The sequence below is a fragment of the Neopsephotus bourkii genome, unplaced genomic scaffold (assembly GCF_033783945.1).
Source record: "Neopsephotus bourkii isolate Nb327-2 ecotype Australia unplaced genomic scaffold, CSIRO-AGI_Nbou_v1 NB_1373, whole genome shotgun sequence".
In the NCBI taxonomy this organism is placed as follows: Eukaryota; Metazoa; Chordata; class Aves; order Psittaciformes; family Psittacidae; genus Neopsephotus; species Neopsephotus bourkii.
The window spans coordinates 152,283-167,052 of NW_026901852.1; the positions used below are offsets into that span (position 1 = coordinate 152,283).

At 39.0% G+C, this 14,770-nt stretch overlaps 1 protein-coding gene across 4 annotated transcripts in view; it reads left to right on the forward strand.

Annotated features, from left to right (window-relative positions):
- ECT2 (epithelial cell transforming 2) overlaps positions 1-3,003 on the forward strand; it is a 29,615-nt gene extending 26,612 nt beyond the window's left edge. For 2 of the 4 annotated variants that reach the window (XM_061367259.1, XM_061367260.1), the window contains 2 exons: positions 1,005-1,330; positions 2,634-3,003. In XM_061367259.1, the coding sequence (XP_061223243.1) occupies positions 1,005-1,313 (309 nt within the window). In that variant the 3' untranslated portion in view covers positions 1,314-1,330; positions 2,634-3,003. The remainder of the gene's footprint in view (positions 1-1,004; positions 1,331-2,633) is intronic. The other 2 variants (XM_061367261.1, XM_061367262.1) reach the window with 1 other exon arrangement.
- The last annotated feature ends 11,767 nt before the right edge of the window (positions 3,004-14,770 follow it).

Sequence of the window (14,770 nt, forward strand, 5' to 3'; positions counted from 1 at the left end):
TCTTAGTACAGTCTAGTAAAGCAGACTAGATTTGGAGGAAATGTTTCATTATCTTTGCTTTTATTGTAGTGTTTGAGTGGGTCTGTATGCTGAGTAAACATCTGCTTTAAAGTCTGTGGTTTGTAGGGGAGAAGGCCACCAAGAGGATCTCCTGTGCATCTTTTCATGTCAGTACCTTAATACAGAGATAATTCAGTATGTCTGAGTAGCCATTAAATTGTACGCCAGAAAGATATTTCCCTGCTCTCCCACATGAGATAGGCATGAGAAAATATGAAATAATGAGAGAGGAAGTAATCACAATGGACTCCCTTGCTTTAGAGCAAATAAAAAAAAAAAAAAAATACCAGTGTGGCTATAACCCAGTTCTCTATAAAGAGTTTATTACTTCAGTTAGGATTGCTCCAAAAATTGCTTTCAAATTCTAATATTCTGTCTTCATTTTGATATAGCACTGTATCTTATTTCTCATGAAAATACAAGTAATGCATGCCTCTGTGTGTGTGTGTCTGTCTCTTACAAAAATACTTTCATCAGCAAAGCAATAGGAATTTAGAGTAATAAAAACTATTTTCCCATTTCAAATTTTTCCCAGAGTTCTTGGACCTCTGAGGTAGTAAGATGCAGCTTGGCAGCAGATCATACGCCGTGTGTGATGCTGTGTGTGGTTTGGGGGCTTTTTTGTGCATACTTTTAAAATCTTTTTTCTACTTTTTATTTTTTTTACCAGTCCCACACACCACTGAAACTTGCATTAAGCCTTTTTGGTTGAATCATAAGGTTATGGGGAAAAGGGATGTTCGGGTTCTAGCTGCTCAAGTTTGGAAACCTGTCTCAGTCAAAGCTGTAATTCAGACATTGGATTATTTAAATAAAATCCTGGCCTGTGCTTATGTGGGGATTTTCTGGTGTAGAAAAACTATAGAGTAAAATTATTGGTAAAGCTTAGAAGCTTGGACTTTTTTCTTGTTTGGACTAATTCTTGAACCCCTTCCTAATTGTAGATTGGTTGGTCAACTTCCACGTGCAGCCTACATGGATCTGTCAAAAGTGCTGTTAATGTTCATCGCTCCAGTTCTGTTGAATGGAGCTCTCAAAATTCCAGGCCTCGACCTGTGCTGTGTCCTGGCTCTCCAAATATTCATCTTTCAAATGCTGTAGAAGTAAAACCCTCTTCCAACTTGGAAAGCTTAAGTGGTTATGTCTTGGACAGATTATGTCCTATCCCTGTTATTATTACTACCACTTGTGATGCTGGAGATGATAACCAATGTGGTGCTGAAAAATTCTGTACATCAGATCCTGACTGTTAATGTCCATCTTGCATGAAGTGAGCAAAAAATCTTGGGTCCTCCAAACTAAGATAGCACGGTACAACTGTATAAAACCCTAGAATCCACAAAGTAAATGGTGCTGGGTTTTTGTTTGACTTTCCTAGTGCATGGGGTTGGAGTCAACACTCATGTGTGGTCTAGTTCTGTTTCTGGGTACAAAGTTAATTCTTTCACAAATCCTTGTAAGTTTTCAGCATAGTTTTGTTATTTTTATACAACTGAATTACTTAGTGTTTCAGTTCAGTTATTGAATTGGCAGTGTAGCCCACTGGCCAGAGTTCTGAGGACTTTCATAACTTAGTTTCAGGAAAGTCTTGAGCAGCTGGTTTTACCTATGGTTTTAAGGGCTTTTTTCCCACCTATCTGTAAGTAGAATATCTTGCATAAAATACTTCAGAGTCTACTAAGAGCTGCTATGTAAAGGGGGTTTTAGGATTTAATTTTCAAATATTGCCTGTGACCATGAATAGATGTGCTATAAACAGGCACAAATGGTATATCCTTACCTGATCAAGATATCCCTGTTTAACAGATTCTTAAAGCATGCAGGTGCACCAAGCTGTCAAACTACCTTGACCTGTTTATATGCCGAAAAGCTTGGCTCTCTCTGCCTGATGAGCAACAGAAGACTACTTTAGGTCTAATGTAAAAAGAGTTTAAAATCTCAGCTGATCCAAAGAGGTTGACTTTTATTGCTGCACATTGGTGTGTTGGTTTCACTGTAATTTTAGGTCCCAGAAGTAGACTTTGCTTCTAGCATCAGAAAAGTAAGGTTTTTGCCCATCCAGGTGCAGCTAAAGCAAGCTTTCACAAATTGTTGTGATTCCTATTGCCTTCTGTAGCCAAGAAGGCAGCCCCCATCTAATCTGGGGCTCAAAGCTGGGGAGAATACAGAAAGTTATAGGATCTGAAGAGAGCTCCACTTCTCTAAGAGATTCTCATCATATCTCTTGCCTTCAATTTGGGAGGAGATTACCATTACAAAAAGCATGATGCAAGATGGACACTAACACTCCTCAAAAGCATGTTTTTGCTTTCTGAATCTCTCAAGGGTGGTGACAAGAAAAAAAGCTTTCCTCTGCAATTCGAAAAAAACCAGATTTATTCTACTCATTTGGTGCTATTTAACTTCTCTGTTTGAAATCTAGAAATGCTGAATCATTAATTTCAAAAGCTGCCAATCTTAACTATCTTCTGCACTGTTACATTCCTAATACTATGTATCACAGAAATAACTACTGCACTATTGATACTGGTTAATAAATGATCAAATAACTATGTATTTTTTCCCCCCAACAGGGTATTCCTTCTCCTTCTTTGGTCAGTCTTCCCTCGATCTTCGAAAAAAGGAGCCATACATTAAGTCGATCAACAACCCACTTGATATGAAGTAGTTTTCTAATTCAGTGCTGTATTGTAGTGACTGACTCGCAGCTTGGCTGTTCAAATGACCTGTTACTGACATTAATGGTACCTTAGTCATTAGCACTTAGCAATGATTAGCAAAATGTTAGATAACACTAATCACAAGGGCTTTTTAGTTGTATTGAAGCAGATCAGCTAATCAGTGGAATAAGTAACTTGGTCTTCATTTAAGACACAGTATTCCCTTGCAGAAATTTATTTTCTCGCAAACATAATGGAAGCATTTTCTTCTATGGAAATTGTCCTCTCAGATTTTAAAATGAAGATGATGTTCAGATAACTTACGGCTAGTTTGAATGGCTTTTATGCTTGCCTAACTTTGTCAATTGGCAGAGCACTCTAATGTTTGAATTGCCAATTTCTTAAATGGAGGTTTATTATGAAATACCTGACCTTTCAAGTATGACAGTTAACCTGTTGTACAGCTGCTTGTTCCAGATATTTTATAATGGAAGTTGTTTGTAAAGAAATAGAATTGAGTTTCTGTGTCTGTGGTCTTCTGCAGTCTCACTGTAACACACTGGTATGTTACATGCATTTATTTGAACAGTAAGTTTAAAGGCTATGACCTAGCTTCCACCACCAAAAATTATCAGTTGAATTCTTCTGAATTTCTTTGTAGTGGAAGTCTGAGGAAAATAATTTTACTCCCTTTTAGTAGGGCTGTTAAACCCCCCAAATCCTCTATCTACCACATACTTGGTCAAGAAATTGTTATTTAATGCATGAGAATAGTGATATGACATCATAACCTGAGGGCCTTATTTTGGTGTGTCAGATGTTGGGTGTAGTTCTCCAAGGCTTTTTATGTAGCTTTCTCATGTATTTGTGTCTTCCTTCAAAACTACATGTTCAGTTCTTCAATCTCTGAACACTTAGTATGGTGCAATGCTATCTCAGGAACTATCTAAATATGTATATTTCTGCATTTCCTTAATTGTTTAGCTGTCACTCTGTATTAGAAATTCTCAGCTTATGGTTCCTTTTTAACCACCTGTGTCTTGTCTTATGTCTGTATGTAACTAGTGATGCTTATGGACGTGTCAGACTTAACTGATTTTTATAACTCTTTTTGCCAATTCAAGCAATGTAAATAAACTGTTTAAAATAATACTGCTTATGGCTTTGCTAAACAGGCTTTTATTAGAGTCTACTTTGTCTTTTTACATAAAGAGTTGTGTTGGGCTCCAGCCTAAAAACGTACTCTGATTACCTATGTAACTATTATGAATGAAATACACAACGTGGTAGGCCTGAATCTGCCAGAATCAAACATTTTTTTTTCTTTTTAATATATTCACTATTTTCCCATCTTCCCCTGGATAGCTGTATCCAGGGGGCTTTTGTGCTCTTATCCATTCAAAAGAGACATCTGACCTAAGTACACGCTGACACACAGTAAAGTGGCTCTAGGAAATAAACTATTCAATAAATACTGTTAAAAAAAAATCAACAACTCTTTTGAGGTTCTTGTGGTTATTTTTTGGATGGGCATCTCCAACCTGGTAACCTCCATGCACACTTACAATATCAGCCTATCATTATACCTCTGCTTTTCTTGGATTTCCAAATTCTTTGTATTTAGCTTTTACACAGTTTACCTGCACTCAAAACCAGTTCAACTTCTACTGCTTACTGTATTGACTGGTCTTGGCATTACCAGTGCTGCACAGCTCTGCTAAATGAACAGAAAATGATTGTTCAGAGGGCTGCATCCTACTTCTTGTTGTTTGTTGCGTGTAACTTTGTAATAGAGGGACTAGTTCTGCTCAGTCTTGATAACACTTGAAGGAAAAGAAAGGAAGACTGTCTGCCTCCAGTGTGACTTTAACTCTCCTGCATTCTGCGTGCATTATTATCTTAACTTGGGATGCGAAGTTTTACCATGAGGCCCCTATTTTTATTAAAAAGTTCACAGTTTTAAAAAAAAATTTATCCTAGGACTAAGAGAAAAAGAACAGCTCCGTCCTCTTGTAATTAAATGAGATGATATAAAATGGACAATATAGTCATTACTTTATTTACTGCTCTTTGATCATGCTCTAAGGCAATGTTCTGTAGCAGCAGCTCACTGAAGGTATGCTTTGTCCCAACCTGGAGAGATGATGCACCAGCACTGTGTATCGTTAGATTGTAACAAAGCCCTTAACTGCTTTGTAGACATTGACTGGTTTTTTTTTGGTGATATAGAAGGGAAAACAGATTTGGCGTTAAAAATAACAAGCTAATAGGTAGTAATTACACTGATGTGCTGATCTGATAACTTAATGGCAGTTCTTAATTTAATTAACTAGACCAAGTAACAAGTCTTTTGGATACTGGAGAAAATACTAGGAATCATGTGACTCATTCAATACGGCAGTGTCTTGCATGACAGTGTTACAAGCCTACGGAGACAGGCTGAGAAAGCTGGCCTTGTTCAGCCTGGAGAAGAGTATACTCCAGGGAGACCTTATAACAGCCTTCCAGTACCTAAAGGAGGCCTGTAAGAAAGCTGGAGAGGGGCTTTTTACAAGGGCAATGTGATGATAGTACAAGGAGGAATGTATTTAAACTGAAAGAGGGGAGATTTAATAAGATATAAGGAAGTTCTTCACTGTGAGGGTGATGAGGCACTTGAACAGGTTCCCCAGAGAACATGCCCCATTCCTGGAAGTGTTCAAGGCCGGGTTTGAGCAACCTGGTCTAGTGGAAAGGTGTTCCTGTTCCATGGGCTGGAACTAGGTGAATTTTAAGGTTCCTTTCAACCCAAACCATTCTGTGACCCTGCAAAGCTTTAAGGAACAAACTTTGGGATAAAAGGGACATTTCTTCTTTCTAACTTAGCTCTCATTCACTTAACGCTGTGCTGAAGAGTGAGCCAGCACACATTTGGCATATAAAAGGGTTGTTTTCATTCAGAAAGACTGGAACTCTCTAAAGAGCAGGTCAAAAAATAATCATTGTTTAAAAGACGACCTTCTTGTAGGCTGTGCAAAATCAAATAGCTCAAGGAGCTTGCATCCTTTGCCACAAGAATCCTTACTCTTAACCACTCTCTTAAACTGGTGCTTCTAAAAGTTAAAAAACAGGGAAGGGTCTTCCTTTAGATGGGTGTTAGGTGGGGATATCTCACTGTTCTGATCCAAGCTTTCAAGGAGAATGCAGTTTTTTAGCAGTGTGCTTGCCCGCTTCTCTTGTTAGCCATATGTATCTTGTGGTTCTGGGTAGTAATGCTCCAAGAAGAAAATTCCTGTGAGTAGGAATTAGTGTTATAAGTACATTGTGATGTAGTTTAAATACGCCTTCAACATTTAGAGAAAATTACGTATTGTGGTACCAACCTATCTTTTTTTATTAGTTGAAATATGTAATAGTGCTCAGAAGTTTATACTCTAAAGTGTGTAAGGAGCTTGTATAGCTATTGGATGGTAGTTTGCAGGGGATGTGTAGACTGAAGCTTGTGCTGAGGCAGGGTTATACATGAGGAAGCAATAGTTTGCTTGCTTGCTTAAAAATAATGGAAGAATCCCCACTGAGATGTTAAAGAAGCCGGCAGCTGGCCAAGAGACTGTAGGAAGTCTGAAACAGGTTGGAGCTGAACTCTTTTTTGTTGATATCTGAATCATGTGAACTTCCTTACGTAGCTCAGTCTGGGCTTGAGCGGTGCTGCCATTCACAAACCTACACCTAGAATTCATAAACATACACTCACAGCAAGCTATTAGAGCATTTATGGTCTAAAATGATTAACCTTTTAAAAGCTTTTGTTTGAAAAGAAAAGGTGGAGAGATTATAGCTGCTGGAGAGCACCTGACTGTGAATCTGTTGTAGATTCAACTGCGTGGCTTGACCTGTATTTTGCAGACAAAATAGTTGCTGTTTCAAAAATAGGAACTGAAAACTCCACAGTGAGATGGATGTTTACAATGCCTGAAAGCCAGCCATCAGAGACAAAACAGGGGCTAGCTAGAAGGTACTTTAAAAACACAAAAGCTGTAGGGAGCATAGAATGTTGGCTTAGTGCTCTATACAGCTGACATTGCAAGGGTGAATTGGTGCCATGTTCTTTGCCTTGGGACCAGTTTTAAGTGCAGAGCCAGAAACCTGCTCTCTCCCATCAGTAATGAAAGCTAAAATGGAAGGGAGAACACAATGAAAACAAACTAATTAAACATGTAGTGAAATAGATGTTACACTGTCAGATGTTAGGCAAACAAAAGTCATTTTTAGATAAAAACATCACCACTATTCAGGGCTGAATTTTCAGCTGGCACAAAGTATTCTGTCAGGCTCTAACGAATGCAACCATGCATCTGTATGCCTAATTTAGGCAGTTAGAAGTGCAATTACCACTCTACCTGCAAATTGTAATTAGTTTAAGCTGTTTTGGTGCCTGTATCAGCTGATCCATGTACTGGCACTGTAAGTATAGAGCCTGGCTACAGTGGGAGCTACCCTCTAACTGCTGAAGTAAGCTGTTATACCTATAAATATATCTATATGTATGAAATAGTGAAAAAAATTGTACTTACAAAGAGATGAGTGATTTACCTTGCATAGTGAAGCGTGGTGTTGGTTACTGAGGAAATTAAGCAATCAAAGTTCTGATATTTGTATTAATATGGGTAAAAAGAGAACATCTGTAGTCCTTATTCCCCTTCTACCTCTAGCATGGATTGAGGAAGAAAGATGGGGCCGTTGGCCTAAAGCTGGAAAGCCCAGCTTTGCTGCTCAGCTTACTGGGAGTACTGCAGAGTTCCTCCTATCTGGGGGGATCTTGCGCCTACTGAAGACCAGAAGCAGGTTGCATTCTGCTTCACTAGCTCAGGTATCTGGGAAGAGCAGGTAAAGGATGACTTTTTGCACTTTTGTTCAACCACCTCCTTCATTCAGCAGTCTGGTAAGAACGCTATCAATTTATTAATGGATTCTTTAAAATGGGATTGACTGGGATATAAATTGTATTACTTAAGCTCTTAGAGATTTTGTTTCATGTACAATTAAAATGGTAATATTTATTTGTTAGGTAGTGTGGAGACACTACCTCTCTCACAAACTCAACTCCGGTCTTTACCCAGTCAGTAATTCTTTGGCTTTGTTGGATTGTAAGCTTCTACATGCTTTCTGCTGCTCTGTGATGGCAAAGATGATATTTCAGTATTTTCTCCAGTGTTTTGGCCTGGAGGGAATGTAAAAATAAGCATAAACTATTTTGAAAATGTACCTTTTTTTTCTGTGTTTTAATGGCTTGTGCATTAGGGTTGGTATGGCTGACAAATCAGCACTGATTGCTAATTAAAAAGCTGAATATAATAAGGAGTTTCACACTTCCATTTCTTCCTCAGATTGAAACCCTATATGTATGAGTGAGTGCTAGAGAAGCTCTAATGGATACAGTCTAATTACTTGCCATTTTTGCTTTGACTTAACAGTTCATGACTTACAGTAACTCTGACTGACAGATCATTGCTGATTATTAATTAAATGGCAGAATCTGGTTTTATGCACCTCCAGCTTTTACCTCCACAAGAAGTGACACTCCATATCTTACACACACAAAAAAAGCTTTCGCGCTGCTTGTTTGTCGATATGTAACAGCTGATGGTCTCATCCCTCTGGAAAACAAAAATTCTCAGGGCATGTTTACCAAGAGAGGTGAATAAATGTATTTAAAAAATAAAGTTACTGCTGTGTCGCTCATAAGGGAGGAATTGGGGAGAAACTATTCACGGCAGTTGTGCTGGTTAATTTTCTGGTACCTGGTAGCAATGCTTTGGATTTGTGCTGAAGCAGTGCTGATTATTCAGGGATGTTTTAATTACTGCTGAGCAGTGCTTACAGAGTCAAAGTCTTTTCTGCTCCTCATGCCCCCTTACCAAAGAGCAGGCTGGGGGTGCATAAGGTATTGGGAGGGAATACAGCTGGGACAACTGACCCGACGTATATTCCGTACCATATGATGTCATGCTCAGCATGTAAAGCTGGGGAAGAAGGAGGAAGGTGACGGTGAGGATGTTTGGAGTGATGTTGTTTGTCTTCCAAAGTAACCATTAGGTGTGATGGAGCCCTGCTTTCCTGGGAATGACTGAACACCTGCCTGCCCATGGGAAATGGTGAATGAATTCCTTGGTTTGCTTTGCTTGTGCGTGGCTTTTGCTTTACCTATTAAACTGTCTTTTACCTCAGCCCACAAGTTTTCTCACCCACTTCTCTGGTTCTCTCCCCTATCCCACCGGGGAGAAGCGAGTAAGCAGCTGTGCAGGGCTTAGTTGCCAGCTGGGGTTAAACCACAACAGCAGCAGAATTCTGCATGTTTCCTGGCACTCTCATTGTCTTACAGATTGCCTCAGCCCTCACTTAGTGAAGGCAAAGAACAAAAAGATGTTTAGTCCTTTATCTCTGGAGGGGACAATTCATTCTGTGCCATAGGCACTCCCTAGGTCACCTAGACAATAGAACAGAAGTAGGAATGGCTTGTCTGTCTTTTTCTTTCTCTTCATTTTGCCTCTTCTATTTAACATACCCAGAATTTAATCTGGTTCTTGACAGGAATACTCCCAATTCATTATATATTTTAATTTGTGATAGTGATCCATAGAAACAAGCTGTTGAGGCTGGAGTTCTCATGATGATGATGGTGTCCCTCTAGTGCTTAATGGGACATTAATGGGCTAGAGTTAGGGACAGCTGGTAAATGGTGTAACTGCTATAACTTTGGTCACTAAATGCTCAGAAACATTCAGTTCAATTCCAAACTTTAAATCAAGAATAAGAGCTCATTAATATTGCTAAAGATTTTTTCAAATCAACATAAAAAGATACTGCAGCCTGATTAACTTTTCTTTGTGCTGATTTCACAGAAATTGTTACAAAACCACAGCAAAACTTTTGTGCTAAAAAGTATGACTGCTCCTCTGAAATTATGCTTTTCTAACCAATTTCAATTTGTGAGCATGCCTCTAAGCGTGTGAATATTTCAATGCATAGTTTGTAAAAATCCATCAGAGATAATGCTCAAGAGCAAGGGTCAAAAGAAATGGTGTGTTACTTGGGATCCCATATATCAAAAAGCACAGTGTAAAAATCCTTGGCATACAGGTGATCTTAATGGTCCCTTCTGGACTTAAAATGTATTACAGAGCGAAACCATGAAGTCATTTTTGTAATTTAGAGCTTTGTCTTTTCTTTGTTAGTGATTCTTCCTGTCTGAATATCACCTTAAGCAAAATAGAGATTATAATATTACTGTGATATAATAAAAAAGACTCTGCATTACTGGGGTCAATACTTGTAATAAATGTAAAATTTGGTGTTCTAATGGGTAGCAGAAAGGTCTCTTCCTTTTTTCCCCCACTTCTTCCATCTAAAGTATTTAATATCATTGCTATTAATAGCAACTCAGAGTAACACATTCGTACAAAGACAAGGATATGGCACATCTAAAAAAAAAACTCTATCCCATGTCATTGTAACTGAAACACCAGAATAATGGTTAGAAAATCTTTACAAGCCAAAGAAGTTTGGTCTTTTCACTACAAGACTTTCAGATAATTGCCGATATAACTTCGTGTCATTCATGACAGTGTCCTCTTTCCAAAGAAAAAATAAATATCTAGAATATTTTATGAAGATGTATGGAAACATACAGGCACTTCTGAACCTCCACCAAAACCTACTGTGCCTCATTTTCTGTGTGTGCCTGAGACATGTGAGAGCTTCTTGCCCTGGTACTCTTGGTGAATATGGAGATAAAGCTTTCTGCAGCTGACAGCCCACAGGATGAAAACTTCCCCCATTTCCTCTCTCTGACTAGGAATGTCTGGAATGACTCAGCTCATGTAGTTAGTGTAGCAAGTGTGACCTTTTTAAAGATGACTGCCGTATGGAGCTTTTTTGCCTCTACTTTCATCCATCTTCTTTTACTCAAGAATGACCATCTTCAAATGAAAAGTTCACCACTCCAACTCAATATTCTCCATATTGAGAGGGGTAAAAATAAACATTCTTCTCAGTTCATTTATGCATAAACTAAAATCATTCAAGTGTGACATCTGATAGGAATGACATGATTATAATCTGAAATGAAAACAAAGTTCATCTTGTGCAATTTATTTTTTTATTCCCTGCATAATTTGAAAGAAGAAAGAGATTGCAGAATCTTATTACACCTTAAAGCTCAAGAAAGCCAGGGGCTGTGCATTCCAGTATTAACTTTTTTAGTATGCTTCTGGCTAATTGTCTGTCCACCCACCTTCTCCTCCCAGGTTAATGGGGTGGTCAACAGAGGACAGGAATGGTTGGCCAATCACACTACAAAGCAAACTGAAAAGCTTGAAGCAATGCACTGTATTATTCATGGGCTATGCCTTGTTAAGGTGTCTTAGATCTCATGTCTTCTTGTGATGAATTACAACAAGAACAAGAAAGAGCCCAATGTGAAACTGGCTCTTGTGAAAATGGGTGTGGTTCAAACGGAAAAATGTAAAACTGGCACCTGCTGTTGTTCTGGTTTTTGAGATTAAAGATGTGTGACCACATCTAGCCACTGAATAAGCAATAGGTTACATTTGTATGACTTCTCAGCTGGGTTGGAAGCAGAATACAGTGTACACGTATATAGATTATTCTAATTTTATCCATGGACTTCATTTTGGGAATACTGTGGTGCCTAATATCCCACATATGTCTTCTGTGTTAGTAAACTCATGATTAGTTTATAGATTTCTTAATAAGAGACTCCTTTTTAAGTGGTGTTTTCTTAAGAAGTATTAATATGCTAATTCCTAAGAAGGCATCTGGAATGGACTGTAAGACAGTCCTTGTTCTCAGGAGTTTGCAATCTGTACAGTCAAATTTGAAGGAAAACTTGATGTTCTTTTCTCCTTCACCTTTGGTGTGAAACAGAGGTAGACAGAGATACTTGCAGAGGTAGGAGCATGACTCAGGTGCTCCCAATTATTTTCTGAGTACTGTCCCTCTCACTGAGTACAGAATGAGATTAGCAACAGCAGGCTACTGATTTAATCCTTACCACTGGATGTCACAAGTGTATCTCATCATCTTCCTTTGGTGATGTGTCTAATTTAATTAATACTTTAGCTGTGGAATCATTCTTCATCACTGAATCACCATCTTGTATTTGTCAGGTGTTTTTACCATGCGCCTTTGACAGAAGAGACTTAACAAATAGTGAAAGTTAAAAATGTTTTTTAACACCAGCTGCTCCCTGGTCTACCTTTTCTGGGTCGTAATTAGTGTTGTAACTCAACAGCAAACACGCACCTAACACCTGAAGGAGCTGACTCTGTGCTCATTGTCCCTTCTAGGACTTAATACAGAAATTCTGGCATTTACAAGGAAGCAAGAATTGCAGCAGCAAGCAGAAGAATTACAAGGCAGTATTCTTCTTTTCCCCCACTCACCTTTCTTGAAATTGTCATAGTGTTCCGTGCTTTTCGTTGAGTGGTTTCAACTGGCATCAGTTGCCTGGGGCCGGTGAACCTAGCTGTCAACAGATAAATCATTTTTGTGACAAAAACATCTGAGATGGAGGGAAACAAACCCCCATCATTCATTTGGAAACAAGTCTTTGAAACAGAAGTGATCTGAAAGTGGAGCTCTTGGGGAGTGGTCTCATGCGTCCTTGTGTATGGGAGCCTAAGAGCTACCGCAACCCTGGGCCAGGCTGTTTTTCATGTGCTTTTAATAAAAAAGGGGATGAAGAATACAATCCAACTTGTAATAATATTTCCTGAATGAGAGGAGCAGTGTTATATGTCATCCTGCTACAGAAATAGCCAGCTGAGAAGCCATAGACTCATTGTAATGCAGTCTGCTGTATCTTCAAAAGGCAAGTTAATTACTATTATGTATTTTAATTTTGTAGGTGATCGTAATGAATCTCATGCTTTAGGAACTATACTGTACGCAGCAAGCATCAGAAATTCACCCTGCCCTTCTTCCCCATTGTGCAGCCAAAATGTAGTATGTTCATAGAATCACAGAATGGTTTGGGTTGGAGAGGACCTTAAAGGGTATCTAGTTCCAATCCCCCTGCCATGAGCAGGGACACTCTCAGCTAGACCAGGTTGCTCAAGGACCTGTCCAATCTGGCCTTGAGCAGAGTAATGTTGACTCTCAGAGAGTCATGAATAAAATACTATGCAGGTTTGGACCTGGCCCTATGCTTCACAGATGGGTATTTCTGGAAAACAGCAATAATCTTCTCTGTGACAGAGGCTCCTTGAATGTTTGTTTTGTGTTGTTTCATAGCTGAATTCGTCTCCTTACAACTACTTTAGGCTGTGGCTTTCTGGAGGTAAAAGGGCACTGTAGTGAAGCGTTGTCCTAGATGTTTCTGACACCTTACAGATTGATATGGGTTATGGCCTCTCTCTCTCTCTCATTGATCTACATCATAAGACAGGTTTTCTGCCCTACTTGACACCTAAAAAGTGAAATGTCACATCTTGTCTTGGATCAGGGTTTCTTGAAAACTCGGCAATGAGACTGGTACATCTTTCTTGATGTGCTTAGCTCAACTTGTTAATGTTACACAGACAACTGTTTTTCACTGGCAGTGTTGCTTTTTTATTCCTAAATATCACCTGTTTTCACTGCATTTTATTATTTTTCATAATTCTAGGTAAAAATACCTGATTTTGCATTAAATATTGCAGAATTGTAAGCCAGCTTGCATCATATTAGTTAAGACCTTCATGATTTACCAAGCTGTGTGTTAACTGTGACTTGATGATCCATGGAGAGCAGTCTTTCTGATTTAGTGTGTGTCTGCTCATCGAAGATGGATGATTGCCACTACGTGTCATAAAACTTCATCTGACAAAACCAACTCCATAGCAAAATAATGCCATCTCTAAAGGGCAATAATTCTTTGTTTTCCTGTCCCACACGTTTAAGGAGCTCAGGCTAGCTCAGATTTTCTCAAAAAGATTTCTTCATGCTTACTCTGTTAACAATGAACAAAGAACCATCAAAGCCTTTACCAGTTCTTGCTTAGCTTTTCAAAAATCTTCTATGAGAGCCTAGGAAGGATGGTCTTGAGCAGCTAAAAATCTGTAGGATTTAGACTCCTATCTGCAATAAATAGGTAGTGGGAATTCAGTGCTAAATACCTTTGAGGTCCTGGATTTTTAGTTAAATCTTAGGGCTGGATTTTCCCTTTCTTTCAATCTTTTTGTTTTTAAAATCACCCTGAATGAGGAAAATGAACTGAATACTGGTTTTATAGAATGAGGTTCTTTACTTACAAAGTAAACAGAGTGAACATAAAGGAAATGCCAGTCTCAGAATAGGCTGCACACATCAGCTGGGATGCCTGTCAAACATCATCTGATAAGGTGATCTCTGTTGAAAAGCAGGTGTGTTGCTTTGCTCACTGATGACAGGTGTCAGGGGATTTGGGATCCTGTCGTCCCTTGAAGACCAAAGTGATGTAAGATGTGCCTACACTACAGACTGCTGCTGTGGGAGTGCAAGATGTGTGGCTGATCCTTAAGCAAGAGATTTGCCCTGAAGGAGGGAGGTGCAGTTCTTCTCTTCCCTGGAGGGTTTTGGTGTTTTGTTGTTTGTTTGTTTTCTTTTTTTAGACACCCCCCCCCCCCCAATCCCCCCCCCCCAATTACCATCTAATGCAGGGGATAAAAAAATCATCATAAGGGCACAGACAAGAGAGGACTTCACATTCTTAACCCTGTGACAACAGCTTGGCCCCGTTTCTTTTTCCTTTCTCTTTCCAGTGTTGTATTTCTTCCCCTTGCAGTTGCCACAGCTGAAAGGTGCAGAATGCCGCTTTTCACCTACAGATAGTACTGTATCGATGTAAAGCATTAACCTGGGAAGAAGATGGTGTCGGGCTGAATCTTCTTAGCTGAAGATGGGGGAACCCTGGTTTTTCAGTGCTGCTTGAGCAGCAGGAATTTATAGAGTTTGGATGCAGAATATTAGAACAGAAAATACAATACAGGCCACTTCTTTGTGGGGTGTTAACATTTAAATAAACAAGAAAA